Genomic DNA, 21,175 nt, shown 5'->3' on the forward strand with positions numbered 1-21,175 from the left:
CATCCTTACCCATAAACACTCGACCGTATCATCCTCACAATCATTGAGCTCTAGACAATCGAAACACTCCCTAACATACAGAGCCACCCCGCCGCCTGTCCGTCCTCTCCTGTCCCTTCTGAAGAGTCTATAACCATCCATTGCAGCACTCCAATCATGAGAGTCACCCCACCATGTTTCTGTGATGGCGACTAAGTCATATCTCTCCCGCTGCACAATGGCTTCCAGCTCCTCCTGTTTGCCGCCCATGCTGCGTGCATTGGTGTAGATGCACTTGAGCTGGGCTATCGATTTAGCTGGTTATAGATTTTTTGTCATGTGCCTGACTGAGAGTACTGGATAAAAGCTATTTGCATATTTAAAAAGCCTCTCTCCTATTTTTCTGGTGTCTAATAATGCATGGACTTGTTAGCCTTTTCTCCAGTTGAAGCAATTACCTTGGGTCTGTCCATGCAAAGCCTTCTTCCTTATCTTTTAAACCTCTGCCCTCTGACAGAGTTCTCAGGCGTGTTCAGACTGTCAGGCATGCACTGTTACTGCATAAGACTTCTTCCTGTTAAGAAACCAGTCAAAAAAAATTGTACTTGGGTCTTGCATGTTGCAGGAACATGAGTGTTAGGGAGAAGGTCTACCCACAAGGGAGTTTTAGTTTGCTTTCAAACGTTTAAAAGAAGAATCAGACCAGCCTTCACACTGTTTTTGAGGGGGGAGTTAAATCCCTAGGAGTAACTAAAATAATTTGCCTGTGTAGTGATTCAGAGCTGTCTTGCTGCTTTCTGCTTATCATCAAGCATTTGATACTTGTTTTGTATCATACCTCCAAAGGATTAAGTGGCTTCCTGTTGCTGCATAATGACTTGATCCCTATTTGATGCTGGATGAAAACAAGAGTCATTATTTCAGGTCAGAATGCTCCAGAATGAGATTATTTTATGGAACAAATGATGATTATGATTTAAGGATTAAACAGTCCTTCAACAATCCTTTTATCATGACAAGTATGCGATGTCCGTTTTTCAGATATGAAGCACATCCAAGTGAAATACGGAGTGGGCCGCTTGTGGTTTGTTAACACAGGAGGGACACATCCAAAGCCATATAGAGAAACAATGGGAAAAGCTAAAAATAGAAGGCAAACCTTATAAACTTGCCCCAGGTCATGATCATCTCCCTAGACATAATCTCTGGAAGACAGAGGTGTACCTAGAAGTGAGAATCGTGAAAAGCTCAATTCTCTGGCTGTCACCGAAGTTACATGCAAGAAACTTCAGGTTTGTCTGCTAGCACGCAGAATACCCACTATTCACTGTCAGGTGGACTATGGCAGCAAAGGTGATAATAATTTAATTAAATGGGAGGAGGAGCTACTTTTCCTCAATCAAGCTTTTGAAACGGCACTGAAGAAGGAGAAAGCGTATAGGACAAACTGCAATGGAGCAAGCTCTGAACAACTTTGTATTTAAACAAGTACATTTTCCTTTTTATTTCATAAGAAGTTTACTGTTGAAAAAATGGTATGTATTAAAGCAAACACATTATACACATAGATTAAACATCAGATAGCAAAACCTTACGGAATGAGCACTACTGGTTGTATTGTATAGGGTTTACAATCAAAGATATACTTAAAAACCCTCAAGAATTAAATACTTTCAAGGTAAATTAGGCACAAAATTTAGCTTGTAACTAGCTCTGCAAGCATCTCACTGTGATTTCACTGTTACAAAGTATTACAAGTGATCAAAAACATAAGCTGACTTTTTAAATTTTTAAAATTTTATTCGTACTATGTGCTGAAATAGTACAAATGTATACAACGCTCCACCTTTGTTAAAAAAGCATGTACAATAGGGACTAAAAAGTAGAATCAAAGGGCTAAACAGGAAATTACCCCTTTATTTGGGCTCAGAATTAGTATGACATAAACCTATGGCTTTGCTTTGTGGACATATTTGAAATTGAATAAGTCCTACAAATGTGGGGAAGAAACGGGAAGGTATTTTTAATGAATATGAGCTGCAATAGCAATATTTTAAAGGAACGTTATTAGTAAGGAAACTAGCTGGTATCTGACACATATGCCTCCCTCAGTTTTCTGAATAGGATGCAAGATACAATGTGAAATTTTAAAGAATGAGAGATTGTCTCACAAAAGAAAAAAAGGAATCCAAGGAGCAAAAAACCATCAAGTGATTTGCTGCAAGGTTTTAGCTTAGGTGAGGCTTTAGCTTAGAAAGAATTACTAATTTGCAAGAAATGAGAGGGCAACAGCAAGTCTGTGAACCATAATAACTCACAGAAAACGGGGATCTTCTAAATATACATATTAGAAAAGTGTTTTATTAAAATACCAGATTTTTTTAATCTTCTGCTAGCAAAATGTATTGCTGAAAGTTGTCCTTTTTTGCTTGTTTAAAACAAAACCCATTTTGATTGCCACAGAACTACAACGAACGGCATACTTTCTAGGGGTACATTTTTTCTGCATCATACAGGAATCGCTCAATAGGTAAAAATAAACATCTTAAAGTCTTAATGCTGATTTTGATTAGCAGAAACAGAAAAAGGAATGCACTGAAGCAAGATGATAACAAAGTGTATCATGCAGTATTTTGGCTTAATGTATACAGTATTTCAAACCAATGATGTGACTGGAGGGTGGGGGTTTTAATCCATTACATTCACATGACATTATTAGAATTAAAATTGTATGTGAAGGCAAACTGTGTGGAAACGTGAAAAATACTGGGATGCCTAACAAAGCGTGCCAGATGTGTTATTGTTTCTAGCATGCAGAGCTAATGCTTGAAGGCCTATCACAGCAGTATAAACTACTGCTACTTCTAGTTCTTTACATTACTGCTTTGTTTATGCTGGCTGTGGTCTGGTCACGGTCAGCAAGTGCTGTATGGCGTTAGGAAGTTAACCCACAATCTCTGCAGGTTCAGTGACCAACTTAGATCCATCCCACGCTGTCTTGAACTGTTCAGGAACCGGAAATTCTTTCTGGTAAGAAACAAAAGCAACAATGATGGTTAAATAAACAGTGGATACCTCATGGAAACTGGTGGAATACTGTTAGTGCTACATGACTGAGAAAGCATTGATAGCTCAGACTTGCCAGGATTACAGAGAAGCCTTCTTCATTACCCTAGGAAGCTATTTTACAATGCCACACAGGAAAAAGCCTTATTGCTACCCAGTTTCAAATAGCCTTGGTATGGTACTACTTTGCAATAATCCCTCTCACACCATTATTTGGAACAACTAAGTAAATAAGCCTCATGTCAGAAATGACTTTAGATTCCATCAGTGTCTGGGCTGGAAGACAGCAGAAAGGATTTAGATGCGGAGATTTAACGAGGAGACTAATTTTAAGGACGAACGCAATATTATAATATGGAAGAATAAAATTTAAAAAAACCGCTATCGTTTTAAGTGTGATACACTTCAAAAGACTCAGCATCCCTTGTGGGGTATACAAAATGAAGCAGAACATCAAAGAAGGTCTCCTTCCATTCCGTATATTCGGTGAAAAGATGGGACATGTCGTTGGGTCTTCCTCTGTTTCCAGTAAACAAAAGAAGATGTGAAGAGAAGGGTTTTTTCTTTCAGACCTCAGATAGGTGTTTTGATAGCCAGTAATTTCAGATGATACAGTGATTTGAGGCGAGACTGATCAAAAGGACTTTTTTAAGAAATAGGTGAATATGCACCCACTGAAAATCATTCCCTTTTTAGTTACCTGAAGCTGGGCATCCAGCAGTCACTTTTGGAAATGTGGAGCACGAGAATTCTCTTGTTCCATATTTTTTATAAAGCCTAAACCCCTCTACCATTCAAAATTCCAGCCCAAAAGATTTACGAGAAATTTAAGTTCTGTCTATGGTCATTCAGTGCAATTTCAACGCTGCTCTGCTGAGGAAACTAGGAAACTATTACGAGTATGCTTTGCCTGCATGATCCCTTGCCAGTGTGTGAAGTGACAGAGCGTGACTTTACTAGAAATGCTGGTGGGCATAGTATGAAAATCTTACTAGAACAGGAAAGGAGCCGGGAAAATGCACGTGTTCAAGTGGCTTTTAAGGACGTATGTTGAAAATACTAGAAAGTGCCACAGATGCTACCCACGTATCAACAGCTTTAGAAAAAACAAGTATATTATACTGTATTATTTCGTCTGTAGTAGTATTATGTTTATCTTAGTTTTAGCATCATCTTCAGGCTTGAGTGCTCTTGTGTGAAGTGAGTTTCTTTGGGAGATTATGTTTAGATATAAAAAAACCCCATTAAATGGACAGGAGATAAAACCATTATCTATCAAAATGGAAAGAAATGATGTCATGTCTGATCTTTGAAATGACTTTGTGCCCCAGAAAATAAGGAGTTCTTCCTGCACTGATAGCTGAGATACGTAAAAATTCATACATAGAAATTTGGTACATAGAAATTCAATTGTTTTGGATCATTTTTTGGTGACACAATATGTATTGTATGTTAGTTTCTTTTCTAGCAGTTTAAATACTATTAGCTACCAAGTCTAGTGGGGAAGGGAGAGGAAAGCTTTAAAAATATCTCACTCACATAATCACCATCTTGGGGGATGAGGATGTTCATCTCGGATGACTTAGCACTCACAATCTCACAATCTAATGATTCCTCACTGAGGTAGATGTGGCAGCCTTCTGTTTTGTTAATAGAAATGGTTGGCACTTTCCCCATCACCTGCAAAATAAAATCTACTTAATATCAAATCTTAAAATGCACACAAAGATACTGTTAATAAAATCCTCATTGCCTGCCAGGTCTAATTTTGGCCACCAACACCTGATCTCTGTGTCAGCTGCCTGCATGATGCTGATACTTGATTTGTTAGACACTGAAAATTCTTGGTGGTGGTAACAAAGATCTATGTGCACAGCAAACTTATACAGCAGACATTTAATATACAGTTTGATGAAAGTGCTTCCCTGATTCTCTCTAATTTCAGTGACACTTTGGTGCTGATATTTAGGCGGTGTTCACCTTGTTCATCAGTGAGAACTGGTTAAGAAATCACACATGTCAACTTCAAGCCAGTAAGGGCAAATGAAAGACCCCAGCATACAGTACTACTCAACAAGTGTTTTGTAATACGTCCTGAAGGCTTCAAAGCTCTTCCAGGTTTTACAGCATACAATAGGAAAGGGGTTTTATCCCCTTCAGGCGAGCTACAGTTCTAAAAAAGTACTGAGATCAATTTAAATCTCTAAAGGTATTTCTTATGTCACTTTAAAAGCAAGCACAAGATTTACTTGGGGAGAAAGGGAAATCTTCTCTTGTTTACGATTGTACAGATTAGAAGATTTCTTCATGGCTAACTGGCTGACTTGCTGGTTGTCAGTAAAAATGCCTCCTCCTGCTGCCCTCTCTAGCAGGGAGAGCAGTATACTCTGGACAATGCATCAAAAGGGCAGAGGTTATTCTGAGCCATAAAACAGTAACAGCACGTGATAGATATGTACTTGTTAATGGAAGAGTGCCTCCCATCATTCAAGTTAAGAATGTATTTTCAGCTTCAGTTCCTTAAATGTGACAGCAAACAAAGAACAAGTCTGTCTGCCCTCTTGCATCCCACTCCGATCCTGAAGTCTGATCTGTGTAGTGATCAATGCATCCTAAACTCATCTTTCTTTTCTTTAATGGGTTCTCATGCAATAGAGAACAAAAGGAGGGTGTGTTTGATAAATTTTGCAAACATCTGGCAAGAGAAAAAACCCCACTGGAAGGAAGGAGAGCCAAGCAATATGGCACTGAAGTAACTATTTATAACAAAATCTTTAGGATGAATTTACTGACATTTGTTCCATTAACATATCACGTATTTGCAAATTATAAGCTCAGGTCTTCGAAATACTGAGAAAATTGAGGTGCTCAGCACTTGACATACTCAAACCCTGCAGAAGCTGCCTGATTCAAGCAGCATATAGCATATAGCCAGAGTCTATCTTCTTAAGTGGAACTCCACTCTGCTCCATGGCGTAGAAGCCTTATGCAATATTTTTAGAACCTGCTTAATCAAAAGAATTTTGATTCTTAGAAAAGATATTTCCCCTTTATTTGAGTATTAACAAGCTGTGGATTTGCTGTTCATTACGTATGAATTTTTCAGCTTTCATGAATAGTTCTAGAGGTAATGATAAAAATCATCTAGCTATTTTAAAAAACACTCAAATAAATGCCTGGGATCTTTTTCTTTAAGTAACTGCCTCTGCCGTAAGAAGACATGTAGTGATCGTGAATAAAACTGCTTGTTACAGTTCAGAAGATGATGCACAGCTGGTAGCAATGTCAGTCACTTGCATGAGGTGCAAAATATAAAAAACCATCTTGCTCTTACTCCCTGCGGTGGCTGTGACCAGTATTTCTGAAGCACGGAGCAGAACTGTCTACATTTAATGTCATACAGCAGGCACAGCCTTTGAAGCAAAAGGCCTCACCTTGCTTGAAGACTGACAGTTCGGTATAATTTAATTAACGTTTCATATCTTTTTTGCTCCAAATAATACAACCTAAAGTCCTTTCCTGAGACTAGGTCGTGTATGTTGGACACAACCGAGTACTAGAGCATGTATAATTAGACCTCTTCGGAGTGGGATGAATGAAGTGCTGTAAATGTGAGGCAGACTGCCTATATTTTGAACGGGGCAAGTATCCCCAACAGAGAGGGCAATATATAGATTTAAAATACATCTATTTTCTTTTCACAAGAACCACAAGGAAGGTGATCTCTGATGAAGCTTTGCTTACTGGCTATCAAAGACAAAACCAGCAGCGGCTCATAGCCCATTTGTAGGCAAGTGACTACATTACTTACTCACGTAATGTGTCACGTCACTAGCAGGGGAGATTTTCGAAATCCCGGCGCCTACTTTCACTTTATGTCATTTAGTTATCCTTTGACAGTCTATTTGAACCTTTCCATTGAGAGAATCAGAAAAAAAGAAAAAAACATATTCTGGGCTTAGAAATCCATTAGCTAACTGCCAGAATTTGTTCCATAAGCACCGCTGAACTTTCAAGTGCTAGGAGCTGTTTACCATGAAAGCAAGAAAATTAGGGCCAGAAGTAATAGTTCTTGCAGTGTATAGATCTCTCAGCTTCACTGGAACCAGAAGGGACTGGGGTAAGTGAGGTTTGTTCAGTGATGCTCAATATTTTTCATAAGCATTTTCTAAAGGCATCAGCAGAATTTAGTGCATATAAAGATACATTTGGATGCATCAATCTCTTATTTTTGTTGTGCTCCTGTGAGTTTTTAAAATCTCTTGTAGCTACACCTTGAGCTTTTTGTTTCCTGCTTGTTCTCTGTCTGTCTTTCCTTTTCAAATAGATATTTACCTGAATCTGAATATCCCTGGAATTGATCACTTCCACGATTCCCACAACGTTGTCAAACACAAGGCCAAACTTTTTACAGTTGTCTAAAATAAAAGCAATCATAAATAAGAAAGGCAAGATAAAAGCAAATATATGCACGCCTGCTACATCGACTATGAAAATTCCCAGTCTTGCACTGCATAGCTGAGCTGCTTTACTCACGTGATCAATCCATTAAAGGGAATGGAATGATTCAGATGCATTATTAATCACATAAGTCAGTTTTTTCAAGATTGGCATTTAAAGCCCAGCTGAGCTATCCACTCACCAATAGTAATTGAATTGATTTTTCCTTTTATCTGAAGCGTAGATTTGTTACACTTAAAAATGTAGGCCACTTGCTTGAGTTCAGTGTTGTTAATGACCAGGTCATTCTTATCCTCTTGATATTCCTATTTCAAAAGAAAGTTTATTTAATTGGTTGTCTTTAACTAGCTAACAGTCAGACAGAGTTTAGTACAACTTATCCTCGAGTCATTGCATCTTCAGTTACAACAGAGCAATATCCTTCCTGTGGCTTAAAAACCTAATCTGCTTGGTGATCGGATATTTCACCTAATTCACCCTTGGATGACACGTGTATTTTAGAGCTGCAGAACTGAAGAACTGAGCACCGACCATGACAAAACCCATTAGTTCCATAGCAAAGACATTACGCTCACACCGATTTAAAAATGCCCTCGCAAAGCTGTTCCTTGGCTTCCATCCAGTTTAGAGCGGCACCCTGAAGAACAGAGCACATTTTTGTTCCCCCGAACGTTATATAATGGCCTACACAGTGTGTTACAAACAGGTGCAGGCATTACCATATGCAATAAGGAGTACTAGGTGAAGACATTTCCTTTCACTGTGAAGCGTGAAGGGACATTTACACTCCATGGATGTCAAGGAAAGACTAGGGATCCACAAGGAAAGTTCCAGGTACTAGAACCCTATGGCCACACAACACAGGCAAACTGTGACTGCACCTTCTGCAAACTCAACTCCACGGTAATGACTGTGTATATAACCTTCTGCATGACTAAACTGCATATTGCTTCTCCCCTCTTTTAACCAACAGAGCCATGTGAACTTTCAGTCACAGATTCCTTGGTATATGCCTGCTTAAATTAACTCCCAAACTTGAAACAAATCTACCATCTTTTCCATCTGTAGATTGGCAAAAGGAAAACACTTCTCTACTTTTAAACATGGGAGACGTGCTTGCACGGTGATGAAAAACAGATGTATAATTCCATTGGTTAACAAAGCTGGAGAAAGTGCTCTGTGATAATACTGTTATCTCTCACTCGCACGGATGGCCTGCAAGAAGGGATTTTAATGGGAGTTCTCCACTGGACTTGTTTCTGGGGGATTGTCTGATTTTGCAAGGAATTTATATGCTGGTTCGGATATTCTCCAGTTCAGACAAATTAGTATATGATTCTCAGAGACAAATGAATTAACTTTAGATGCTACAGAATAGTAAAAACTAAACTGTAGCAAGGCAGAGCAATGCAAGAATCAGCCCATTTTAGTTGCAACTTTGATTTGTTGCGCCTTGATCACAGACGGCCTTTTGCAAGATGTTCAGTGCTCAACCTGGTTTGCAATATGCAGGGCGCAATTCAGAGGCCTGACTGGAACTCACCACTCTCCACTTCTTTCCCTCTAGCTCCAAGACAGGGGCATGGCTCTGTGGCTGGGAATTCTTGGGAGAGGTGGGACTTGGAGTATGGCTTTTTGTCGGAGAACGAACAGATGGACACTGGGCACGTAGGCTGGGGTTCTTGTGAGTCTTCTGGTCATCAGAGACATGTCGAAGCCCTAAAAAAAAAAAAAGAGTCTGTTTTCCAGTCCTAAGGGTGTTCATATTTAACCAGGAAAGGTTCATTTGTAATTGTGTTAAATTATTCTGTGAATTTACGTTTTTTATTTCCTCGAGGTTTTCCTGGGTAACGACCTAAGGAAACTAAAGTTGTTTCTAAGTGTAACTGCCTACATATTTTTAGCAGTACCTCTTTTACCGTGGATGGGCTATCTTAGTATCTTTAACAGGAAATGCCACAATGTTTTCTAGTCCCTCTCTGTCTGTAGCGAGCTCTGAGAGCTTGTTATGTCATATTTTTCCATCCATAAAAATGAGATTATTTTTCTAATTTACGACAATATTTGACCTATCCCTCCAGCAGTAAAGGCAGATATAGCAATTGTATGTATTTAAATTCACAGCTATCCACTTTAATTACAACTGTCCAGTATTAATACAAAAAGCTTTATTATTGTACTCCACACTGAGCTGTAAGCCATACCTTCCCACCTAACACGTAACACATTTTGACACAGGTTGGTACACTGAATGTACATCAGAAAGCGGAATAAATTTTTATTGCAATTGCAACTTAGAGGTTCACCAGCTACTGGGGATTGAAGATGTCCAGCTTGGCTGCCTTAAAATTAAAAGGACACCTGTAAATAAATGGTGTGAATTTCAAGTATGCTGAACATATTTGGGTGCTGTTGCTTCTAAAGGAGGTTTTAGTATGCAGTCTCATCCAGCAGACTCAGTGCAAGCCTCAGAAAGATCTGAGCTGCTTAAATGTAACTTGAAAATGCAGTGGAAGTTGGGTTAATACATATAGCAGCTGTTGATGTAGTCTGACTCACGGACCGAAATTTGATTTTTCTCCTGACCTTTGGTAATTGCCTCTCCCTGGTTAAGCTGTGCAAATAGGGCTGAGCGAGATGCAGTTCCTTCATCCTTTACAGTTTCTGTATCAAAGATGGGGGGAGGTCCAGGTGGCGGTGGCGGTGGTGGCGGTGGTGGGGAGAGGCATGACCCGCTTGTTAGAACAGATCGCATAGACATGGGTGATGCAACAGGACCCTGTTTGAGATAGATGGAAATTATTTTACATACAGTGTTTCAAGGAACATTGTATTATGATAGCGTCTCTTTATTAACATCCTTGAATGCTGCGAGTTTGAGTGACTCTAGGCAGCCACAGGCTCAGAAGAATTTCTGGCACCATAATCGAACATAATACTATGAATCTTTCCCTGCATCAAAACAGGCAAGGCTGGAAAGACTGACAGTTCACAACGCTACCTTACTGCAGAACTACCCCACCTAAAATATTTCTCTCAAATGCTTGTCAAGACTGATGTTAAAAATCTTTAATAGTAAAGATCCCATAATTTATTCCAGTGTTTACTTACATAAAAGGGAAAATGTCTCCTTTTTTTCAGATACGAAATTCAGTTAGCCATAGATTGGTGTGCATTCAGAAACATACAGAAAATGTTTCGATCTAACACAAATAACTGGGAGGGTCACAAACTGTCAGTTATACATATGCAACACGCTAAGTTGTATGCAAGATGTAAAACGCTATTCTTCAGACTGTTCAGGTAATCTGCAAAGATTCAAATACAGCAGAATGTAAACCCATGGTGATTCAAGTCTCTATTTCTGAAATTCAGTATTGGAGTTTTTAGTTCAATTTCTCAAATTCTTTTTTCTCTTTTTCAATTGCAGGAGATCACAGCACACAAGTTATGAGTGAGGGGGGCTTGGTAAAAGAAGTAATCCAATCTTTCTTTCAGTTTGCATATTCAAAAGTACATGTTTTGGTCTGAATTATAATGCTCACATAGAATATTACCAGACAGAAAATACTAATAACGATCTAATTAAACTTTTATTTAATTTATTTGCAATATAAATATCTATCCTAATAATAGATGTTAGATAGAATCTGAGAAACTGAGAATGACTTTTTCTGTCTTGCCACTGAGTGTCACTCTGGTCCCACCTCTCTGCAGCAGCTTTAAAAGAACCGTTGTGAAAAATTAGATTGGTTCTGATGAATTTAGCTAGCTATACAGACATTGTGCATTGCACCAGTACATATTTATTAGGTAGGCAGATACAATGGGAAAATGACGGGGCCTTACAGAGTCACAGCTCCTCTAATTGGCTACCTTTGTTAAGAGATACAGGTCGTTACAAGTGCATCCCTGGTAATCAATAGATACTGCTTAGCTGGACTCAGAGGATGTTTTTAACTCCTTTCTGCTTTCCACTAAACTGAAACAGCAAAGTATCCGTCTGGTCCACGCATCTCACATGAGTGAAAACTGTAGCTATTTTTTAAAAAGTAAACTTGCTCTGGTCTGTAATCCCAACTGATGAAGGGAAAGGGGCTGAGGTGCACATGCTCTGTTTTTTTAACTCTTCAGACATACTTTTTTTTAAAACAAAAGCAGCCTGGCACATTTGAGTAAGTAACTGCATTCAAACCTCTTAGCCATTATGACCCTAATTAGAGTAGCATGGAAAGGGAATAATATTAGTTAACCTCTTAATGTACACCCTCTGTTGGCACATGCATCTTCAGCATCTAAGTACTGTTGCATTTGAAGGAGCCATTTGTGGAATATGTTAGCGATGAATACATAGCAAGATTCTTTGTCACATTAGTGACATTAAAACTGCATTGCACAAAAAAGACTGTTGAATCCCCGGTACTTGGGTGAGTAATGAAACTGATGTAGTGGTACAGTTTGATTGTTTCTGAAGGGATCCCAGATCTCTTAATGGAATGAGCTCTCTTCTATGCTATTACATCTTTTTGATCAAATGTAAACAAATGAGAAGAATCCCCTTTTGGAATTGATTATCATTTATTGTGAAGATATACCGGAACTGATGTGGACTGCTTTTAGAGACATTTCATTGTTGCATGGATACATTTAACTCAGAGTGTTTCTGCTTACATACTTAGTAGTTACAGGTTATTGTTTTAGGCTGGAGACGACTTCTTCACTGGGACCTCGATTTACAGTGCCTGTCTTCCTGCCTCTGCTAATGCCAGTGATGTTACCTGCAGCAGAGTCAGCACAACTGTGAATTATTATGATTAAAAAAATGAATGGAAGTGCATTTAGTGGCACAATCAGTTGTTGCTGCCTGAGGTGCAATAGAGATGATCCCTATCTGTTGCCTGCAACCATAGCAACTGAATCCACTATGTCCTGGTTATCCAGAATTACGAGCATTGCATTTGCAGGGCTTTTAAAAATACTCAGGTACCCAGAAATGGCACTCACCGTTCACAGTGCAGTGTGAACACGCAGGTATGAATTATGTATGCTTTATGGGAGGAGATTAATAGTAGTAGTGGTAGCGGTTAATAACTTGCAGTCTCAGATAAAAATCCGATTTCCCAAATTCCAGACTGACATCTGATTTCCCAAACATACCTTACTGCTTCCACCTGCATAAATACAGTGCTGTGATTTTCCAGAAACTTGTGTGTGTGAGACTCACATGTTCATTTGGAATTAACACCAATTAAATGCTGCAAAGGCTGCAAAGATGCATTAGAGAAAAAAAGATGTATAAGTTATCTGGGTATTCTGCATACAACAGAGAGTGGTGGGTCACTCTGCCAGTCTCTTTGCTTAAAGTGTCAAACTGAAGGCCATCACAGATCATGCTGGAGACTCCAGGCTCAAATGATGCTGCCGAGTAGTGCATCAAAGGCAGTTTCCCAAATGGCAACAAAAGTACGGGAATGTCTATGTAACCGAGGTGGAAGCAAAACTCAAAGGGATTTATCTGTGGAAGTGGATGATCTCTCTCCTAGAACGCTGAAAGAACTATCTTGTGGAAGTACAGACAAAAAGGAAGGATTTTAAATACATCAATCAAGTTTGGATATGGTTTTGTATGACCGGAGAATGCCTCGTTTACGTTTCAAGAAAGATCAGAGGTAGGAAAGTATCTGGGAAACTAGGAGCATCTTTCCCTTCTAGAGCAGTACTGATGAAAAGACAAGTCTAGTCAAAAATCTCAATCCTTGACCTGAGGAGTGAAGACATTCTAGTCCTTTGAGTGGGTTTCAAGAGTAGGAAAAAAAATTTATCCCTTGCACTCATGCTGCCCATCTGCCTCCTCTTTTCTTTACAAGCCTGGTCCCTCCACCAAAGTCAGTGGCTATCTCCACTGAACTCAAAAGATAACGAGTTAGATCTAATTCAGAACACAGGAGCTGTCACAAGGTCTCGGAAGACACCTGGGGTTCAGACACCCTTCCCACTTTTCCTCTTAATTTTGTGCAGTCACAGAAATAAGAGACGGACTGAACCTTTGTTGTTAACTTTTCTCCTGCATGACCAATTCTTGTCTAGTTTATGACCCGAGTTACAGCTACACAAGCTAACAGATACTGTATCACGATGTTTTCAATTATGTCTGAACATCTATGGCCATTCTGGAAACTGCAAACAATTTCAATCATAAATTAGGCCAGGCAAAATCGAAGGACAAATAAAAGGAAAAAAGGCTGCTAAAGTACAGGGAGGGACTAACTGCTGCACTGTAGATCTACCGTCTCACGGCATGGACACATCCAGTAGGACAATCCCCCGTTGAAACAGAACAGCATGGCAAAGACAGACAAGTGTCACTAATGAGGAGCTGTACAGAGACTTGCTGTAAAGAGGGGTTCAGTCTCACTCTGGCTTTTGTCTTCTTTTCTTCGCCATTTTGATTTACCTGACTGAAATCAAACAAACATTCAAGTGAGGTGAAATTCTTTGTGGGAAGAGTGGCTCAGGGAAACTCTAACAAGGGGACAGAAAGCACAACAGTGAACTGGAAATGCAGAAAACACGTTGCACTTCTTGCATTCCCTGCATGCCAGGAAGATGGGACCTGTGCTGCGCTCAAACACGCTGATGCAAAGGGCAGTTTTTAAATCAGCCTAGCGAAGTGGTTCCAGGAACTTTCTTTTTCGATTAGTTTTGACATCTATCATAGACCTCCAAGTTACCAACCTAAGTCACTGGCAATTGGTTTGCTTTCCTTAGTCACCTTTCCAAGACCACTTAGACCCTCAGGCTCTAGAATATTTCTGAACCAGACTCTCAAACTGTTCTGGTATCTGGCAATACTTGTGTATAGTCTTATCCAATTTCAACTGAAGTGCCCTTCACAAAGTCCATTCATTTCTGTTCTGTATAGGGTGGTGTTTGTGAGAGCTGCTGGGAATAAAATAGCATGTTATATACCCGCAAAAGTTCATCTATCCTAAAGCAGCAGGTGCTTACCAGCTTTGCTATTTGCCAACAACTCTTCAAGCAGATGTTAACAACAGTGTATCTTTACACAAAGAGTATTAAAAGCCATTTGGACTAGCAAAGCCGGTTATTTGCAAGCCGCCTTTCTTCCTCTTTTATTTCAGCTGTTTGCCTCGGTAACAGCTGCTGTTCTCAGTGCTGTGGTGTCTACAGACATCACGTCAAGTTATGCTGATAGCCGACTGTTCCCATTAACATGTTGGTGTGGTCATTTTTCCATCATTTGCAAATACATCCCTTGTAAGAATTATCAGGGGAATAGATAGCATCAGCCTTACTTTGTGAAAATGTAACACAAAAATAAGCCATTAACTTTTAACCTGCTAGCTTTGTATCATAGTGAACTTCATGTGCTTTAAACCTTGCTCCTGGAGCTTTCTAAAGTGGGGGGGAATGTAATTCTCTGAGTAAGGTCCTATCAAGACAGGAGATGCGGGCCCTGTGGCCATGTAGTAACAGCTCTGTAGGGGATGGAACATTCCAGAAATTTCCTCCCAGGGAAAAAAATTGTCTTCAACCTCCAGCTAAAGCATGCTCTGAATGGGGCGACAGGAACTGGTCAGGGTTTGCTCCTTGCTGGATAGCCCAGAGCCATCTGCAGAGATGCCCAAGGGCCTCCCGTTGACTGTGGCTCAGGGCCTTCCTCTAGTGACAATGTCTGAAGCTGCTCACGGAGCTGGGTCTGATAAATGCGTATTATCACTCTGCAAGGGTTTGCAGGATTGCAGTAGAGCCTCAGAGTATCCTGTATTTCTACCTTTATCTTGTACGACTGGCAGAAGGGTGAGGTACTCTTCTTTTTCTCCTTACTGGCTACCTAGCTGGCTCACTGGAAGAAAGAAATGACTGTTTATGTTGAGGCAGCTGCCTGGTTAAAATTCATCCATGTTAAATCTCATTTAATTTCCTTGAAATTACAGTAGAGATGAGTGAAGCCCTTTGCTTCTGAGAAGCTGGGCCTTTTTACAGCACATTTCTCCTAAAGACCTCCCCTGGAGCACAGGGCAACAGCCAGTCTTGTCAGAGAAATAAAATGCTGTTTGTACATAACACAAGCGCTCTGGATGCCATACTGTCAGTAATTTTTGGTGGCCATATGCAGCTTGACATGTCTTCAGGTCTAAACCCAGCTACTGAGAGATAGTAAGAATTTCTTTTTATGTCTTACCACAGATGTTACTATTTCCTGAGCCATTCTTGCTGAACAATTCCCTGGGTTAGCCTTCCATGTCACTGTTACTATAGTTGTAGTATTGTAGCAGCAAGGAGCCCTAGTCAGAGGCTCGTATTGCTGGGGATACGAGGGGCTTATGTGCCAGGCCCCGTACAAGCACCCGTGGTGTTCCTCTGCGTTTATCCAGCTTTAGGCTGACACAGTGCAGCACAGAAACTGGGGGGAACAAAGTTCCTGTGGTGGGAACCTGCTGTGGAGCATTTGAATGAACACACATTTCTTGTAGCTGCAATGGTCGTTTTTACTCAGGACGATCAGATTATAAACATCTATATAATACATATAAATAAACTATATATGCATGTGTATAATATATAGTACCTATTTTATTAGTAATTCATATTAAGAGGTAAGTATTTATTTGCGGCTGAGGCAACAGGTGGCTTAGAGGCATAAAATCCCTTCCTTAATTTATTGAAAAGCCTTCTTTTCATGGCAGCAGATAAACAGGAATCCTAATGGGGACTACATTCTTCTCAAAAAAAAAAGATATCCCTGTTTTCTCCCCCTCCCCCTTTACAGTAATCCTAGTTTCACACCTAAAATGATTGCAGCATTCTGTATTGTTCTTTCCATACATATGCACAGGCAAAGACAAGAATCATGAAGCTCAAAATATCACATATCAACCTCTGGGAACAGGTGGACTGTGACTCAGGGGCACAGAGCTCTTGTTAAGGTGTTTTTTGTGTAAAAGTAGCTTAGCACAACAGTTCTATTACCTACCGTATTTAAGCCACCTGTCTGCAAGGGGTTATGCTGCCCTGAGATCCGCAATTTACTAGATGAAATAGCTGACTTACAGGGCCCGTAATCTTTGTGAGTTAAAACACAAAACAACAAAAACCAGGCCAGCCTCTTTTCTTGTTACCAGGTCTCAGCCGAATTATTGATCTGTTGAATTTTCAAACTTTGAAGCCCCTTTTAATACACTTCTGCCATTTATCACCTGTTCAGGATTTAAAATGGTGCTTACATCTTCACAGTTACCCAACCAGAAATGTTTCACACAGCCAAGGTCTTCTAAATCATTTGAGAACTGTATGCTAATGTAACTGTCAACAAGTACCGTGCTCCAACAGGCACATTAAACCATCTTTTACTTATATAAACATTCAGTTAAAAAGAAGACCAATTCCTTTAGCAATATAGTAGATGTACCTTTTCCTTTTCTCTCCATTTTATATACTTTCAATTTTCTTTTTCCTTTCCCTTTTCCACTGGAACTAGGTTGCATTATGTTACAGGCCAGGTTGCGTTTGACAGCTGTTGTCAAACAAGCCTCTCCCAGGTTCTCCCTTAACACGTCTGGATGGTGTTTGGCCACTGATGTTAAAAGGACACCGTCGATATCCAGTAAAGACAAATATTGTCAGCCGCTGTTGGAATAAGGGAGTAAAACTACTTTCTTTCAAAGGGATGTGGATGTCATTGAGGCAGTCTCCACCGAAGAGGCAACTATTGTAGAGTTGCCAGGATGGCCAGTTTCTTAATTGACAGTGTACCAAAAACTGTACGTTGCCTATTCTCTGAGACAGAAAGAGTTGAGATTAAAGGATGCAAATTTTTCAACAAAAAAGTATAAGGAAATAGGGAAAGGGAAGGGAGGAGAAAGGAATGGAAGGGGACAGAAAAGGAGAGGAAAGGCTATGACTGAGAGAAATTGAGCACTCTCAAAACGTCTACATCTTATCCAAGATACAGGCATTTAAATCAGTATATCTGTGCTGCCCCTACTTCTATCTGAAGGAGGCCTCTGGGATTGCAGTTGTGGCTGTGGCTGGAATTTGGCACTACAGTTTTGACCTTTAGCTTTAGTGAAGTGGCTCAGACGATGGCTTCTTGATAAGTGGGTCAAACTAAACACAGCATAGAAGAGATACTGGAAGGATAACAGGAGGCTTTTGCATGCAGAAGTTGGTCTTTTCAGCTTGTTCACCTCAATATGTAGAGAGACAATATATTACAGGAAAATGTTTTGATAGTACAGGAGAGAGGCAGGGCCATTTTATAAGAAAAATGTCTGGAGGTGATTATTTTAGACAAGAATGAAATGGCCAAAGTCTGCACTGAGACTAGTATCATTGCGCTCAGTCAGGCCAATGTAGGAATTACGATGGTTCTTCTCGGTGTGGAGCCTGTGGAGAATTTCAACTTTTTAAAGAGTGTTTTTAGAGTACTATCTAATGACTTATAAATATTCTTAAAAATGATATTTCAGGAAAAAAAGACTTGAAGATACTGTATTGGCTCCAATGGGAACAGAATATAAATAAATCTCAACTGCTTGTAAAGATGCAGACTTCCTCCTAAGAATTTGTTTTGATTTGTAAAGGGGGGGGGAACATTCGTCACTTGAGTGAAATTCTGTATTAGAAACTAAACACCGTAATGAAATTCACTGCTAGTTTGTAAATATTTCCTGTTTGTAAATAATCCTGCTGGCAAAATTTGTCCTAAATGACTATTGTACACAAAGAACAAAAACTTAACTGCAGATCCACCTGCAACTGAGAGAAACATTCAAGACGATTATCCTTGAGCAAGATTTGTTTCTTAACACTTATTTGATGTACAGGAAACTACAGCAATCTCTCATTATTACTGGTTGTTTTCTTGCTGCAAAGTTAACCTGCAGAAATAGGAGCAGAAGTTTCACTTCCCCCAGCTTACTCATGCAGTCCTTGTAGCAAACAAACTTTTATTAGGCATTCTTGTGAGCTTATATTACAGCTGTTCATTTCTTTGCACCACCAAAAAAAAGTAGAGAGGGAAGAAAGAGCCATGCTTCAATAGAATCCCTTCTTTAGGAGAAAAAAAATTAAAAAAGGGCACTTGCTGTTTATCAGTACGAACTGAAAAAAGATTACTGTTAAAGCTGTAGATTTCATGTTAAAGTCAGAAAGTTGTAGCAAGCAAAAATGACAGTTGCTGCATGGTTAAGATGCTACACTGGGCATTTAAAACATTTCATTATAATAACAGCCTTTGCATAAGACCCACTGACATCTGAGAACGTCGTATCTGGTAGCAAATTAAAACTTGCAAATCTCCATTAGGTTGGTAATTGCTATTGTTCCCATTGTCAAGATGGCTAAATTGAGATGTAGTGAGTATAGTGAACTGCTACTCACCACAGGGTATGTGTGGCAGAAGGCAGCTCACACTTTACATTCAAAATAATGAACTACAAAATTACACTTTTAAGGAAATACTGTACATCCACCTGACTCCCACTGACGAGCATATTTTCCCTGACATATGCACAATCAATTAATGCAAATGAATACTTCAGATCATGGTGAAAATACAGAGTGGAACATTTTACTCTCTGGGACAATCCTGCTCGCAAACATACATACTTCAAATATGTAGTTTTCTTCTGTGAGCACGGTACCCACAAATATCCTAACCATATCCATCATGTCTTGAAGTGCCTGCGATTTACGTAGGGTCCAGTTTTGTGCCACCACTCCACACGGGTAGCAAAACAGGCTCAGATACACAAAGGCCTCAAGGTCCTCAACTCCACTGATTTCTTGGCTTTCTCCTCACACAGTCCCACGCATTTCAGTTGGATATGGAGCCCTCAAGGAGTAAAATATTGTCACACATCTTGGTAGAACCAGAGCCAAAGTGAATAAGGAGAGAGAATTGTGCTGATTTCAAAACTCTGTAAGCATCTGGTTTTATCACAAATTTATTATAAAGCTGATAGGGGTATCTGTTATTGTCAGAGCCGCCTGCTTAGCCATTATTTCAACCTTTTGCACCTGTTTTAGTGTCCATCTTGTAATTTATTAAGACATTTCTTTCTCTTTCCTCTAAAGCGTCTGCCTGTGTGCTTACTACCAGAGCCAGGAATGCTTTACTGTATGCACTAGTGATCTGTTCCAAGGCTGGCTGCAGCTGCCCTGTGCAGCTTGATGGAAGGGTACAGGGGGGCTGGAAATGGCACAGCTCTGTGATACTGCCATGGAGCATGGCCAGGAATGCGCACACCACGGTATACCGCACCTCACACCATGGTATACCGCACCTATAGGTAACGGGGCCACCTGCCCACTAAAAAATCCTGTCCCATCCTTTTTGGAAGCCCAAGCATAGTCTGATCTAGGCTGATGCTCCTGGGGTTTTGTGGCAGTTCAAGCTATGAGAATACAGCTCTGAGAGAAGCAGTAGTTAATGTTCTCCCTGACTCTTTAGTCTCTTCGGAAATATCCAAATATGTTACTTAATAGCTTTTTATATAAAGCTTCAAGCATTGCTTTGTTGACTTCTGCAGACAGGAAGGGTAAATTATCGGTATAATGTACTTTTAAATCTGTACTTACACAGGCCAAAAACTTTCTCTCTTTCTCTCTCCCTCTGTAATAAAATAGCATTTCTGCATCAATGTTTCCCTTTCATGAATGTGCCACTTTCTTAATGCCTTGCCAAACTACTGCTTTTTCCTTTTTTCCTTTTATGCATATAAGAGGAAGCTGCTGTGTGCAATGGTTAACAACTGTGTCTGGAATATATCTACAGCTTTTATATATATTGTATTTCAGTCTAGGCCCTGATTCTGCAGACCTTTATGCTTAACTTCACACAGCATGAATCTGTGACTTTCATTCTCACTTTAAAATGTATACCAAAAATGAAATTACCACTTGAGTAACTCATTGCTTTCTTGAATGTATTTGTTAGCAAGCTTCATAGAAATATTTAAACAACATTTAAACAAAAAGCTATTTAAACAACCTGCTGACTTACTGGATTCTAATTTCCTTACACTCACATGAAGTAAAACTTTAAAAAATTATACATCCATAAAAATGTGTTTGTAATTTAATCTTTCTGACATGCGTTACATGAATGAGAATTTAAAGGAGGCATACTTCCAAGACAACTTTCAGATCTGAGCGATATCCAAAGTGAGTGAAATCAATAGTCCGACGCAGTAATGGGCTCATCACTCATGATGGAATGAGCACGGTTGGCAGGAAACTATGCTTGATATGAATAAACAAGTCACACCTAGATTTGTAGTCAGCAATTTCTTGCACAACTGAAGAGAGAGGAATAGAAAGACGTGATGGCTGAGATGCTGGTTTTAAGACCAGTCAAATATAATCTGCACCAGCTACACTTCTGAAGAAGATTACCAGTACTCAACAGCACTTAGGGTTCTTCCTGTTTGATCAAATGGCTACAACAAATCTTTATCTTATAACACTATTTCCATACTTGTAAAGTTCCATTAAAGGTGAAGATGATTCTTTCTCTGTATTAACAAAACTAAATTTGTCCCAGATTCTCAGGCTAATTCTGCTAACAGGGTACTACAATTTCTTTTCCTTATCTAATAATCATTTAAAAATCATTAGCTCTTCTCACATTCACTGATTATAA

At 39.6% G+C, this 21,175-nt stretch overlaps 1 protein-coding gene across 2 annotated transcripts in view; it reads right to left on the reverse strand.

Moving 5' to 3' along the window:
• Positions 1-1,435: 1,435 nt before the first annotated feature.
• CAP2 (CAP, adenylate cyclase-associated protein, 2 (yeast)) overlaps positions 1,436-21,175 on the reverse strand; it is a 70,031-nt gene continuing 50,291 nt past the window's right edge. For both annotated transcript variants that reach the window (XM_009326487.1, XM_009326488.1), the window contains exons 8-13: positions 10,093-10,285; positions 9,050-9,225; positions 7,688-7,811; positions 7,381-7,463; positions 4,585-4,725; positions 1,436-3,006 (exon numbers count right to left, since the gene is read on the reverse strand). In XM_009326487.1, the coding sequence (XP_009324762.1) occupies positions 2,923-3,006; positions 4,585-4,725; positions 7,381-7,463; positions 7,688-7,811; positions 9,050-9,225; positions 10,093-10,285 (801 nt within the window). In that variant the 3' untranslated portion in view covers positions 1,436-2,922. The remainder of the gene's footprint in view (positions 3,007-4,584; positions 4,726-7,380; positions 7,464-7,687; positions 7,812-9,049; positions 9,226-10,092; positions 10,286-21,175) is intronic.

This window comes from Pygoscelis adeliae, unplaced genomic scaffold (genome assembly GCF_000699105.1).
Source record: "Pygoscelis adeliae isolate BGI_AS28 unplaced genomic scaffold, ASM69910v1 Scaffold186, whole genome shotgun sequence".
Lineage (NCBI taxonomy): Eukaryota > Metazoa > Chordata > Aves > Sphenisciformes > Spheniscidae > Pygoscelis > Pygoscelis adeliae.